At 40.1% G+C, this 12,810-nt stretch overlaps 1 protein-coding gene across 1 annotated transcript in view; it reads right to left on the bottom strand.

Annotated features, from left to right (window-relative positions):
• The window catches only part of SLC9A2 (solute carrier family 9 member A2), a 97,543-nt gene that overhangs the window by 20,395 nt on the left and 64,338 nt on the right, over positions 1 to 12,810 (bottom strand). The window contains exons 4-7 of the mRNA XM_032177924.2: positions 12,349 to 12,566; positions 11,500 to 11,702; positions 1,334 to 1,423; positions 722 to 792 (exon numbers count right to left, since the gene is read on the bottom strand). Coding sequence (XP_032033815.1) covers positions 722 to 792; positions 1,334 to 1,423; positions 11,500 to 11,702; positions 12,349 to 12,566 — 582 coding nt within the window. The remainder of the gene's footprint in view (positions 1 to 721; positions 793 to 1,333; positions 1,424 to 11,499; positions 11,703 to 12,348; positions 12,567 to 12,810) is intronic.

Raw genomic sequence — 12,810 nt, forward strand, 5'->3', positions numbered from 1 at the left:
TATATTATATATAATATAAATAATATATATTATATATAATAATATGTTATATAATTTTATATATACATATATATATAAAAGTTATTTCTGCTCATCTGTTTACATCCCTAGATGGTCTGAATCTCTGCATTTGACAAAGTCTCCCATCGTGTGTGGCAAAATGGATAGTAATGGAAGCCTAGTTTTCAGCCAAATAGATCACATTCCTCAGCCCGCTTTGCAGAGAGAAATGGCCACATGACTGAGTCCAAGCCAATGATCAGAAGAATCATATGACAGCTTCTGATGGTTTTGGTTAGAAGGCAGCTGTTAATAGCAAATATGCTTTGTCTCCTCATCATCTTTCATCCTTCTTGCTGCCTCTAATGGCTAATATTGATGCAGCCATTGTGGTTCAAGAGGCAACCTTGGAAATGAAGGCTACTCTTAGTGGATCGACTAGACAGAGGGTCCTTGGACCCTGGGGAGTCTTGGAATAAACCTCATCTATTAAACCTAAAATTGCCTATCTCTGGCTATTTACAGAAGAGGGAAATAAGCTTTTACCTTGTTTAAGCTACTATTATTCCACATCTCTGTTATAGCTGAACTTTATCTTAGAGGACATACTATGATACAACACAGGAAAGATTTCCAATTAAAAAATAATACAAATCAGTAAGTCCTGCTTTCAGAGTGACCCTGGGCCACTTCATAACCCAATGGCATAAGACCTTCTTACTTGTCTCTCCAAAAGTTGTGACCCCAATGTCCACAAACATCTTCAATTCCAGTCTTCACATGGTCAAAAAACTAAAACAGAAAAAGCAGGCAAATTGATTAGTCTTTACCTGAAATCAATAATTTTCACTCTACTTATATCATTTCTAAACTCCAAAGACCTTCATGGCTTTTGCTTCTTATTTGTTTATTATTTATTACCAAAAGCAATTAAACAGTTCATTTTCAAAGAAATTGATGAAATGTTTGTCACGTCAATATTAGGTAAGTCTCCAATTATTTTGCTCACCTATAACAGTTTGTTAATAATTCTGAAAAGTATGGAATATGGCAATAATTTCCCAGTAGGAACATGTCCAGGCTGAAGGAAGTGAAAAGAGGGGACTTCTTGTCTCTGTACTCATGCAGGAGTTTAGCAAGCTAACCTGGAGAAGTTACCGTGGGGCCATATCTATTCTATACTCCCCCAGCAAATACTTTCTTCAGGCCCTCCTCCCTCTCACCCTGCCATTCCCTTCTTCTTCAGGAAATGGACAACGTGGTACCAAGCTGTTTGACTGATTCAAATATTTTTCCTTTATCATTAAAATTATTGCACTCTCTTAACACCTACCCGACAATAGATTTCTTCACTGACAGCTTGTTGTTTCTTATTGGACCTCTTGACATCAAGAAACTCCACTAGTGGTCGAATAGTTATTCCCTGAACAGGAAACACAATTTAAGCATTTCATATATATTTACACAATTTATAAATTGTTTAATATAAAATTTTTAATGTGAATTTTTATAAGCTACATTTTAATATTCAAGGGTAACTTCTCCTAAGCTTTGATAAGCAATGACAAAAGATATTTGGCGACCAAGATTTAACACAGTAAATGTAATTTTTTGTTAATTTTTCCTTCTTTTCAAAGAGCTGGCATATTTTAAAAGGACCATGTCCTAACAAAAACAAAGACAAAATGGAAGAAGCAGAGAAAGTCATTACACAAAATAATAAAGTAGGCCAGGTGCAGTGGCTCATGTCTGTAATCCCAGCACTTTGAGGCTGAGGTGGACAGATCACTTGGGGCCGGGAGTTCAAGATCAGCCTGGGCAACATAGTGAAACTCCCTTTCTATCAAAATAATAATAATAGTAATAATAATAAAGTATTATCCAGTTCAGAGGAATCACCTACTTGTTGTATTATCCATAGAAAACTTATCAATGACTCCTTCATTTGTTCATGTATTAAAACAATTTTCACTGAGTTTCTACTGCACACATATCAGGGTCTTGGGCATTTGGAACCCAGTGATAAATAGTTAAGAACCCAGGTTCTAGGACTGTGTAGTCTTATACAAAGTCAGATACTTCCGAAAACAGTTACAAAGTAAGCAGAAGAGGGATGACAGGGCTAGCACAGGAAGCAGGTCAAGGAAAGCCTGGAGCAGAGGAGACACTGGCGGGCAGTGGTGGAGATGCTAGAAGCATATCCCAGTGGAGACCACAGCACAGCAAAGCACCGCGGTGAGAGGAAACTTGCGGCCAGTCTGGGCATGTTCATGAGTGAACTCGGGAAATGTGGAGAACTATCAGCTCTTCAGTACACTAGGAGGAGAAAAATTCCGTAATGTGACAAAGACATATGCCAGAAATCAATAGTGGACATATCACTTAAAAATGAAACATTACAAGCATTTCTATTAGAGCCAGAAACAACACAAGGATGCTCTCTGTCTCTGTCTCTCTTCAGCTCTCTGTCTCTCTTCAGCACAGTTCTGCAATGTCCCAGTCAACTGAGAAGAATAGACAGACGAAGAGCTAGATGTATAAGTACTGAAAATGAAGTGACAAAGTTTTTGTTGCTCCTGGATGATTGAGTTTTTGTCCTAAAAACCTGAAATAATATATTTTCATTTAAAAATAACAAGAAAATTCGGTACAGTGACTAACACAAATTCAAAATGCCCAATCCATCCCAGATGTTAATTTTTAAACGTAACAGAATAAACACCTACACAATAGCAAAGAAAAAAACATATAAAAGTGTATATATATATATAATACTAGTATATACTAGTATCTAATAAGTATATACTAGTATCTAATAATACGTTATATAAAACACTAGTATTCTATATAGATACTAAATATGCATAGATATACTCTCCATTATCTCTATATATGTATGAAACCCTATCATAAGTGCATAAAACCTTTACAAGGAGAACTATACAATTTAACTGAAGAAGATTAAGGATATTTTGAGATATCAGGAAATAAAACACAATTCCTAGACAGGATAACAATATGTAATGACAGTTTTCTCTCAACTAACATGTATTGCAATACAATTCCAGTGTCATATTCCTGAAGACTTTTAACATAACTTGAGAGGCTGATTTTAAATCAACCTAGAAAAGTAAATGTAACCAGATTTTAGAAAAAGGAGACTGAAAGGGAACTTACAGACATGAAAACGAACTGTCAGTGAATATACTTAAAAGTAATGCAATACTGGCACAAAACAGGGCAGGTAAGGAGGGTGTGAGAGTCAAGATTCCCAAGTTTCTTGCTTGGTGGGCAGATGGCCACTACTTCCTGGCAGGAAGGATACATGGGTAGGAAGGGTAGTTAGGATTTCGGGGACAGAGGGTGACTATATAGGGGGATGTTCCCTGCCATGCATTTGACTTTCATCTCATCTCTCCTCATGTCTTTCAGACTTTAAGAATGCTTTTGATAATGCAAACTGACTGAGACACACACACACATCCATTTTTTTAAAGGAGGTGATTGGTTTTTTTCCATCAGTCTAGCTCTGGGCATTTTTCAGCTTAACTTTCATTTTAACTTTCTGAAGTGTGAACTGATTTTGACCAAATTTGGTATAAAACACATCTTGTGTTCTATTTGTATTTCAGTCTGCTGCTTTGAGATAACATAAAAGGTAATAGCAGTTTTCCAATCAACACATGTTCTGTAATTTCTAACTTATGTAAATGAAAACGGGTGTAAACATGTGGTTTGCAGAGATGGGAGATTTCACTAAGTTCCAGATTCCATGAAGCCAGTAGTTTAATAATAGCTCAAGAAAAAGTTGACAAAATCAATGTAAATTTTAAAACTCTATAATGTGTTCTAAAGACACAAGCTGCTGTTTCACATGCTCTTTTCCTATCGGTGTTCATTTAGTAAGTAATAAGTGAGTCACGAGTCTTTGTAAATACAGTACATAAAATAAAGATAGGACACAGGGCTTACCCCAGTCCATATGTTGATTCCTTCCACCCTACAGATGATCTAGAAGTGAATGCACTACCATAAATAAAACACAACTCATCAACTCCAGGAAGCAAGTGTGGCCTACCACCCCATCAACTCAAGTTTTTGAAAGCACTATATATTTATGTTTATAATCGTAAAGCTTATAACAATATGTGTTCGTATATACAGTCCCTTTTAATAGTCGCCCTTTTTCTCTTTGAATTGCCTGCAATAGTCATGTCATGCTCAATAAGAATTATTCGATGAAGGCTGCCTTACATCTTCTCCCTCCCTTCTTACTTTCCTTCCTTCTTCAATCCATCTATTTTGCAGGCAGAGTATGTGACATCTGTGTATGCCATATTAAGCCCCCAACATTGGATGTTATATTCTAGGAGCCTGGGTGTCTGGTTGGGAGGGAGAAAGAAACAACAGAGACCAAGAAAGCACCTTATTTTAACCACATTAGAAAATTTCTAATTTAGATCACCCAGGGAGTAACCCGATAAGGCTTAGAAAAATAAAATAGCTTGCTACCATCCACACAGGATAAAAAAAAAAAATAAAATCCTTAGTTTTTCATCAAACTACCAATAGAAATATTTGCTATTACAAGTTAAATTTTCACCCATTCATTCACTTTGGCTTACAAACTAAACACCACCTCTGAGGGTCAGGGCCTTCCTGGGAGAATCACGTAACAGCAGAAGCAGGGAGAGGAACGGGAAGAATGATTTGTTTTGCATCTTGTTCCATCACTACTTTCCTCCCACCCGGCATCCCCCAGCTCCCATTTATATCAGAGGGAAAAACAAACAAACAAAAATAATACAACTGCGATGTGAGTGTCATGAGCATTCTTTTCATCTTTTTTTTTCTTTTTTTTTTTTGAAGAAAGTGAGTTCTTGTTTTGTGTTTTTTTTTGGAATTACTATTTGCAAAATAAAAGGGACGGGGGAGAGAGAAACTGCCTTATATTTCCTTGCTGATTTAGCAGGTAATTTCCAGAAAAACTTGCAGAAACGATTTTCATGTATTAAAAAATATCACTATCGCTGCTATGCTGTCTTATGGAAGGTCTTTCTCACATCACACACTTGGTCACAGAGATCATAAATGCAGTCGTGCAAACAGTGTTTATCTTAGAATGGGATAGGTGGAGTGAGAAGCATTAAAGCGTCGCAGTAGCTCTTCACAGTTCCCATCTGTGTGTCTCTCTTTTAGCACTTTCCATGCCACACATTGATTTCCCCTTGTATGTCTGTCTGTCTCTCCCCTAAACTCCAGCTTTCTCTTTGCTGATCAGGGTTTCCCTCTCTCCTGTACCATCAGTCTCCCATCTGTGACAATCAGAAACAAAAGCCATCCTATGACAGATATCCACCTCTGGCCACCACCTCCTTTCTCTAAGAAACCTCAACAGAGTTGCCCATATCTCCTGCCCTGCATTTCTCTCTTCCCCTCCCCTCTCAAATCCAGCCAGTCGGGGTTTTGTTCTCCTGACTGACCCAAAGTGCTCTTGTGCAGAGGCTACTCATCACGGCGTCACTACATCCAAGCCTGCGCTCTCCACTCACACTTTGTGTGACCTTGCAGCTGCATTTGTCACAGTTGCTAGAGGCCTCTCCCCTCCTTCCTGCATAACCCCTTCTGATATTTGCCCTCCTTTCGTGTTCACCCTTTCCGGTCTCCTGGGCTGATTCCTCAACCTTTTCTTGATTTCTAAATATTACCATGTTTCAGGGTTCAGTTGTCAGATGCCTTCTTTTCTATACTCTTTCTATGCTTATGCCCTCAATAATTTATTCCAGACTTACGTGTGTTAAAAACTGTATATTGTGGAATCCCAAATTTACATCTCCCACTCTGGCTTCTCCCCCAAATTCCTGACTCATATATAAATATATATAAAACTGCCTATCCAACATCTCTGCTTAGATGTCTAATAGGCAAATATATATGTCCAAAATGGACACATCCAAAACCGAGCACATAATGTCCCATCCTTCAAACCTAATACCCTCCAGGTAGTCTCCACCAAGTTAAATGTCACCTTCATTCACCTGGCTGCGCAGTCAAAAACACATGGAACTGTCTTTTACCGCTCTTCCTCTCATACCCTATACTTTTCACCTACACTGTTCCATCTTAAAAAGCCTGATCATCTTGCTCGTTTTATTGTAGGATTGTTGTAAAGTATTCTAAATTCTATGGAACCCCACCTAATAATGGCATATGTTAATTAAATATAAAGATGGTGTCCTTATTAAACAGTACATATGTAAAAATATGACCATTTATTTGACAAATGAAGGCACATTTGAGGGTCTTCACAAGGTCTATAAAATAGTGAACATCATCATTCCAGTTGGAGAGGCTAAATCAGCAAAGATTCATGTAATTGCTGGGAGAGGCTACCCCACCATGGGCCCTAAGCACACCCACATGTTCTTGCAGGGGATGCCAGGAATGTCAGGCCTTCATTACTTTTTTACCTGGGCCATTTCTTAAGGTTGCAAGCAATGAGCACTCTTGAGAAATGAAGTAAGATCACCCTTCTGAGAGAGCAATATATCCCCAAACTCAGTGTCCCCCTCCTGCAATACAGCCCATGACATATACAGACATCCATCGCGGGTCCCTTGTGTCACCCCCATGGGACAAGGAGGTGTGGAAAACTGACACAAACCAACACAAGGCTGTGGCTACAGCTTTTGTCATGGACAATAAAGTCCTTTGTCTCTGACTCAGGAGTCTTCTGTAGCATTCAGGAAATAGTAACATGCGAACTTGTTAGCTTACAAGTATAATAAAACCCCACATATTTCACAGTTCTGCACAGTGACTTAACGTAAGTTACATCACTGTTGTGCAAAAGAGGCTGCTATCTCTTGAATTTTGGTTAACCTTCGCACTTGATGGACTTCTAGATAACCACTTAGTACGTTTACAGAATTCTTGAGATCTGCCCCTTTTTATTATAGGGATTAACTACATAATAATCATTGTATTCTAATCATTTTTCCTTCCAAAGAAAAGTATATTGAAAGAACTTACCCTTTTTCTTTCTTTTGTTACAAGTTTTCTTTCTTTCTTTTTTTTTTTTTTTTTTTTTTGCTTGTTTGTTTGTTTTGAGATGGAGTCTTGCTCTGTTGCCAGGCTGGAGTGCAGTGGCAAAATCTCGGCTCACTGCAACCTCTGACTCCCTGGTTCAAGCTATTCTCCTGCCTCAGCCTCCCGAGTAGCTGGGATTATAGGCACGTGCCACCATGCCCAGCTAATTTTTGTATTTTTAGTAGAGACAGGGTTTCACCATGTTGGCCAGGATGGTCTTGATCTCCTGACCTCATGATCCACCCGCCTTGGCCTCTCAAAGTGCTGGAATTACAGGCGTGAGCCACTGCACCTGGCCTCGTTATAATTTTTCTTAATGTAGTATATTAAACATGGCAACTCATGAGGCAAAAACCCTGTGTCAGGTGTCATACTCTATACACATATTTCCCCTGAGCTGCCTGGACCATTGTCTAGATTTTACAGCTAAGTAAACTGAGGCCCACAGAGGCTGCAAAAAGCAGGCCTAGAATATCAACCCACAATAGTCTTACTCTAAAACTGCACTTTATATAACTGTACTCCACCCTCCCCAATTTTGAATATAATTTACATATATGAGAAATGGCTTATATTTGATATAAATAACATTACCAGTCATATTGGAAAAAAACGAACTCATATGTCCAAGGAATCAGAATTGTTTCCTCATTCAATATTCCATGGCCGGGCATGGTGGTGCTCATGCTTGTAATCCCAGCACTTTGGGAGGCCAAGGTGGGTGATTAATTGAGGCCAGGAATTAAAGACCAGCCTGGCGAACATAGCGAAACCCCATCTCTACTAAAAATATAAAAATTAGCTGGGTGTGATGGTGGATTTCTGTAATCCCAGTACTCAGGGAGGCTGAGGCAGGAGAATCGCTGGAACCCAGGAGACAGAGGTTGCAGTGAGCCAAGATCGTGCCACTGCACTCCAGCCTAGGTGACAGAGTGAGACTCTGTCTCAAAAAAAAAAAAAAATTCCCCAAACAGCACCATATTCTGATAACATAATAGTGTGCCTCATAAAGGGACTACATCGCTTGCTAAGAAGCAACATGATTCAAACAATGTGAAAATTCTCATGATAAACTATGATATCAAATAATGCATCATACATCACGTGAAATCTTATTTTTGAAGATAGTTACAACTCAGTAGTACCAGGTTGGAAGAGCTTATCATATAAAATATTGAAATAAGGGGAGAAAAACATATTTAAAGTTTAGTAATCGGTCCATCAACATAAAAGTCGTCTTTTGAAAAAGAATACATAATTCTTACTTTAAAGGCAACATTTTATGCATGGATTTATAATTAGTTATTCCTGCTATATTTATATCTCATCAAGTATTTTCCTCCAGGCTTCCTTCACTGAATTCCTTAATTATTGATGTATTCTGGAAAAGAGATCTTTTCTGAAGGGAGTATGTGTGTATTCGTGTGTGTCTGTGCATGCACGCTTGTGCACGTGCGTGTGTTCAAAGTCTCTTAAGAACCAGTGGTAGGTAGGAGAATAGGAGGAAGAGGAAGTGGTCAGAGTCATGGAACCAAGCAATATGCATGCAGTCTCCAATCTGTGCACACAGAAGGGTAGGCAGAGAACAGGAAAAGGAAGATATCAACACAAGTGGAACCGCAGCAATTTCTCTTCTCTGTGGATATCCAAGTGAACTTGGCCAGACTCTCCTTAAACCTAATAAGAGGAAAGACTGACATCTCTACACCTGCAGGCTCCACACAATGATCCCCAGATGTCTCCCTTAGTGGAGGATTGGCTTGATGTGTTCGCAATACCAAATTTGGCTAATACATCTCAACTGTGCTGTTTGTTGCTTCAGGCTTTCTCCTTTTCTATCACGGCCTTTAACCACCTTCATCCCTCTCCTCCCATCTATCCTCCTCCTGTCCTCTTCACACTCAGGGAAAGCCATGCTCCTACATCACTGAGAACAGGTGATCCATCTCACATGAACTTCCTGACTTCCTGCATCCCCTGCCCTCACAAGCTCTCTGACATTCCACACAACACAAGAGTTAGCAGTCATCCTTCGACTGATCCTCTGCCCTGCTTTGGCTCACTTCTCACACAAAGTCTCATTGAAGAGTCTTCCAAAATAAGAGGGCTGCATCTGCTTTTTCTCAGCTCTGCCACTACTTCCCAAGGACAAGTCATCACCATTTCTGGCCCATATTACTGAGCGAAAGCAGAAAGGTGTTGATAATAAAGACAGTAACAGAAGGTGGTCATCTTAACTCAAGAAAGGGTCTTCTTCAGGATTCCAGAGAACTCACTGTCCTCAGTGTTGGAAGGCATGAATGAATGAAGGATGAATTGTCTTTTGAAGAAATGACTAGAAGGAAGGAGGAAAATCATGATGCATTACAATACTGAGCACTCGCTACACACCAGGCTCTCTCCTGGACACCTTATTCAGGGTCAAAAGCAAATAGGTTTTGACTCTGCTCTACATTTTAATATCTGTGCAAATTTGGTAAACTTACTTAGCCTCAGTTTCAGTGCCCCACTTTCCTCATCCACAAAATAGGGATAATAAAACATGATTCCTAGAGTTATGTGCCATGGAATTGTTATGAGGGTTAAATGAATTAACATGTAAGATGCTTAGATTTGCATCAGGCACCTAGAAAGCATTCTGTGACTAACTGTTAAATAAATATGAATAAATTTTTAAAACACACGCACATCTCCTGATCTTCCTCCTTTTTTACCAATCACTCGTTCTCAGTTCTTCTTGGCTGCTCCTTTCTTCCCACGATGTCTTAATGTGGGGCTGCCCTAAGGCTCAATCCTTACTCCTCTATTGCAGCCTCTTCAATGTATATTTTCACTCCCTTCACAATCACATCCAGCTCATGGCTTCTAATACCAATTCTCTGCTAGTGGCCAGAGAGCCTCTTTCCTGAGCTCCAGACTCATAATATCTGCCTCATCCGTATCTCCACTGTAGGTCTAATGGACACCCCTAATGCAGCATGCCCATCATTGAACTGACAGTCTCCCCACCCCCACCTCTGCCATGCACAGACTTCCCCTTCTCACTTGAGGGCAAGTCCATCCTTCTAGCTGCTCAGGCCAAAACCCCTGGAGTCATGAGTGATGCCTCTTTCCCTCACAACATGTCTAATCCATCAGGGAATCCCATCGGTTGCTCCATCAGAATGTATTCTAGGATCTTACTACTTCTCACCAACTGAACTTCCACCAGCCTGGTCCTCCCTGATGACTGCAAGGCTTCCATGCTGGATTCCCACATCCACCCTTTCCTCGCAACAGTCTATTCTCAACACAGTGGCCAGTATGATCCTTTTACAAAGGAAGTCTGAACATATCAGGGATCTGCATGACACTCTCTAATGGCTTCCATTTCACTTGAAGAAGAGCCAAGCTTCACACACTGGCCTGCATGGCCCTGCATGATGTAGGACTCCAGACCCTGCCTCGCCTCATTCTCCTACACTCCACACCACACTCTGTGCCACTCCAGCCACACTGGCCAAGAGCACACTGCCTTCAGAACACACTTGATCCCTCAGCCCATTTGCCTAGGATGTTCTCGGGCTTAGCTAATTCCTCCACCTCCTGCATGTCTTTGCTCAAATCTCATTTTTCTCGCTTTTCCCTTTCATGACCATTTGATGTTGGAATTGTAACGTTTCCCCCACGACTTTACCCTTACCATGCTTAACTCCTTACTCTATCCTTATTGCATAACATTTTTCACCTTCTAACATGCTCTATGATTTACTTGTGTTTCTTGTTTAGTGCTACCAACCCCTCTGAAATGTAAGCTCTGCAGCAGGGACAGGGATCTTTTTATGTTCTGGCTCCTAGAGCACTGCCTGGCACTTAGCAGGAGTCCAGTAAATATTTGACAAATGAATATCTGCAAAATATAATCTTCTAAGAGTTGGCATCTTAACTTAAAGATATTTATTAACTTGCAAAGGAGGGATCTGGACACAGGTCCACCACACTTTCTGCCTCCCAATATTAAACGTGCATTCATCCGTTCCTCATTTAGGGGAGTCACCACTAGGCAGTCAACTCATGTCCTATAGCTGTTGGAAGGTCATATGCACAACTAGCATTTAACAAGTGCATTCACTAAGTCAGAAAAATAATAAGCATTAGCAAGTGCAGTTCCTAAGTTTCCAGTCATAAGATTAGAGCACTTAGTTTAGTTTCCTTAAATAATAATTTCTCTGTGTAGGCCAAGTGACCAAATTGGACTCTCTGAGGCCCCTCAACAATCTAGTGACATGAACCCATACAGGAAATATAATTTTCCCTAGTAATTAACTACCAAAGTTTCAAGACACCTTTGCTACTTTGCATCCTGTAAACAGTATCCAATATTCTGAATGATATTTTATATCCTCCTGGTAAAGGGATCACTCTACTCACCAGAATGAAGACAGTAAAGAATATGACAACAATGGCAGCCGTAATAAACAATTTTTTCCGAGGAAACACAGCAGCAGGAAGCAGAAACACTAGTGCAAAACAGATGGCACCTCGAAGTCCTCCATAGGCAATGATGAACTGGTCCTTAAAGGTCAGGGGAATGGTCCGGAACCTATTAATGACCTGAGTCAGGACAAAAACACCTGCAAAGAAAGAAAACCCAAGAGGAAACAGACTGGGTGAGGCCAAAATATGAAAATACATAGACTCATTTTCTGTGCTTCTGCCACAGGGACAAAGGATTTAAGAATAGGCCCCAAATTCTTTCCCCTTTTTCTCTGTCTTGCTAGTAATACCAGGTTCTGGGCCTTTGATGTTGTTTCAGGACTGTAGGTGAAAATGTGAAATCAGAGACCACAGGACAAACTAATCTGACTTATAACAAAGGCATGAAGATACTCAGAGAAGAAAAGAATATATCAGGAAGGGGCGGGAAGAGCAAGAGAGAGAGAAGATGAAGAGGCCGATGAGGAAGGAAAGGGGAAGAGGAAGAGGCAGAGGAAGTTGAGAAGGAAGAGGAGGAAAAAGAGAAACAGGAGGACGAGGAGGAAGATAATAGGGAAGAGGAGGAAGGAAATGAGAAAAGGAGAAGAAAAGGAGGAAGAGGAGGATATAGGAGAGAAAAAAGTAAAGGAGGAAAAGGAAGAAGAGGAGGAAGATGTAGGTAAGAAAGAAGAAATTAAGCAGACATAAAAGAAGCCACAACAGCAGAAAGGGAATGACAAAAGGAAAGCCCCATTCAATTAGTGAGTGTCACATATGTCCAGTTAGCAAATAAGCACTCATTACCCAGGGCTCGCCAGATGAGGCAGAAGGCCAGGGTGAAGCAGACGAAGGCCCAGTTCCACTCGTGGTTCTTGCCTACGGTAGACACACCCATGAAGATGAAGATCAAGGTTTCGCTGACACTGCTCAGCATCTTCATGAAGTACTTGATGGTCGTGTAGGATTTCTGAGATACATTTTCTTCTACATACTTATTCATAGTCATTGCACAAGCAGTGATTCTGAAAGAGAAGATTCAGCTTCTATTGAAACCTAAGAATGATCCTAATCAGAATGCAAGAGATAGCACTTAAGAGCTAAATTATGGCTCTACTCTAGCACTTAAGAGCTAAATTATGGCTCTACTCTCCTGCCCAAGACTACAACATCATCAAATGATTTTATAGGTGAATTTTTATAGGTGAATGTGATTTGCATGTAAACCTTGGAAATCCTACAATCTCCAGAGGTCTTCTTTAGCAACCC

This window comes from Hylobates moloch, unplaced genomic scaffold (genome assembly GCF_009828535.3).
Source record: "Hylobates moloch isolate HMO894 unplaced genomic scaffold, HMol_V3 SCAFFOLD_15, whole genome shotgun sequence".
NCBI lineage: Eukaryota > Metazoa > Chordata > Mammalia > Primates > Hylobatidae > Hylobates > Hylobates moloch.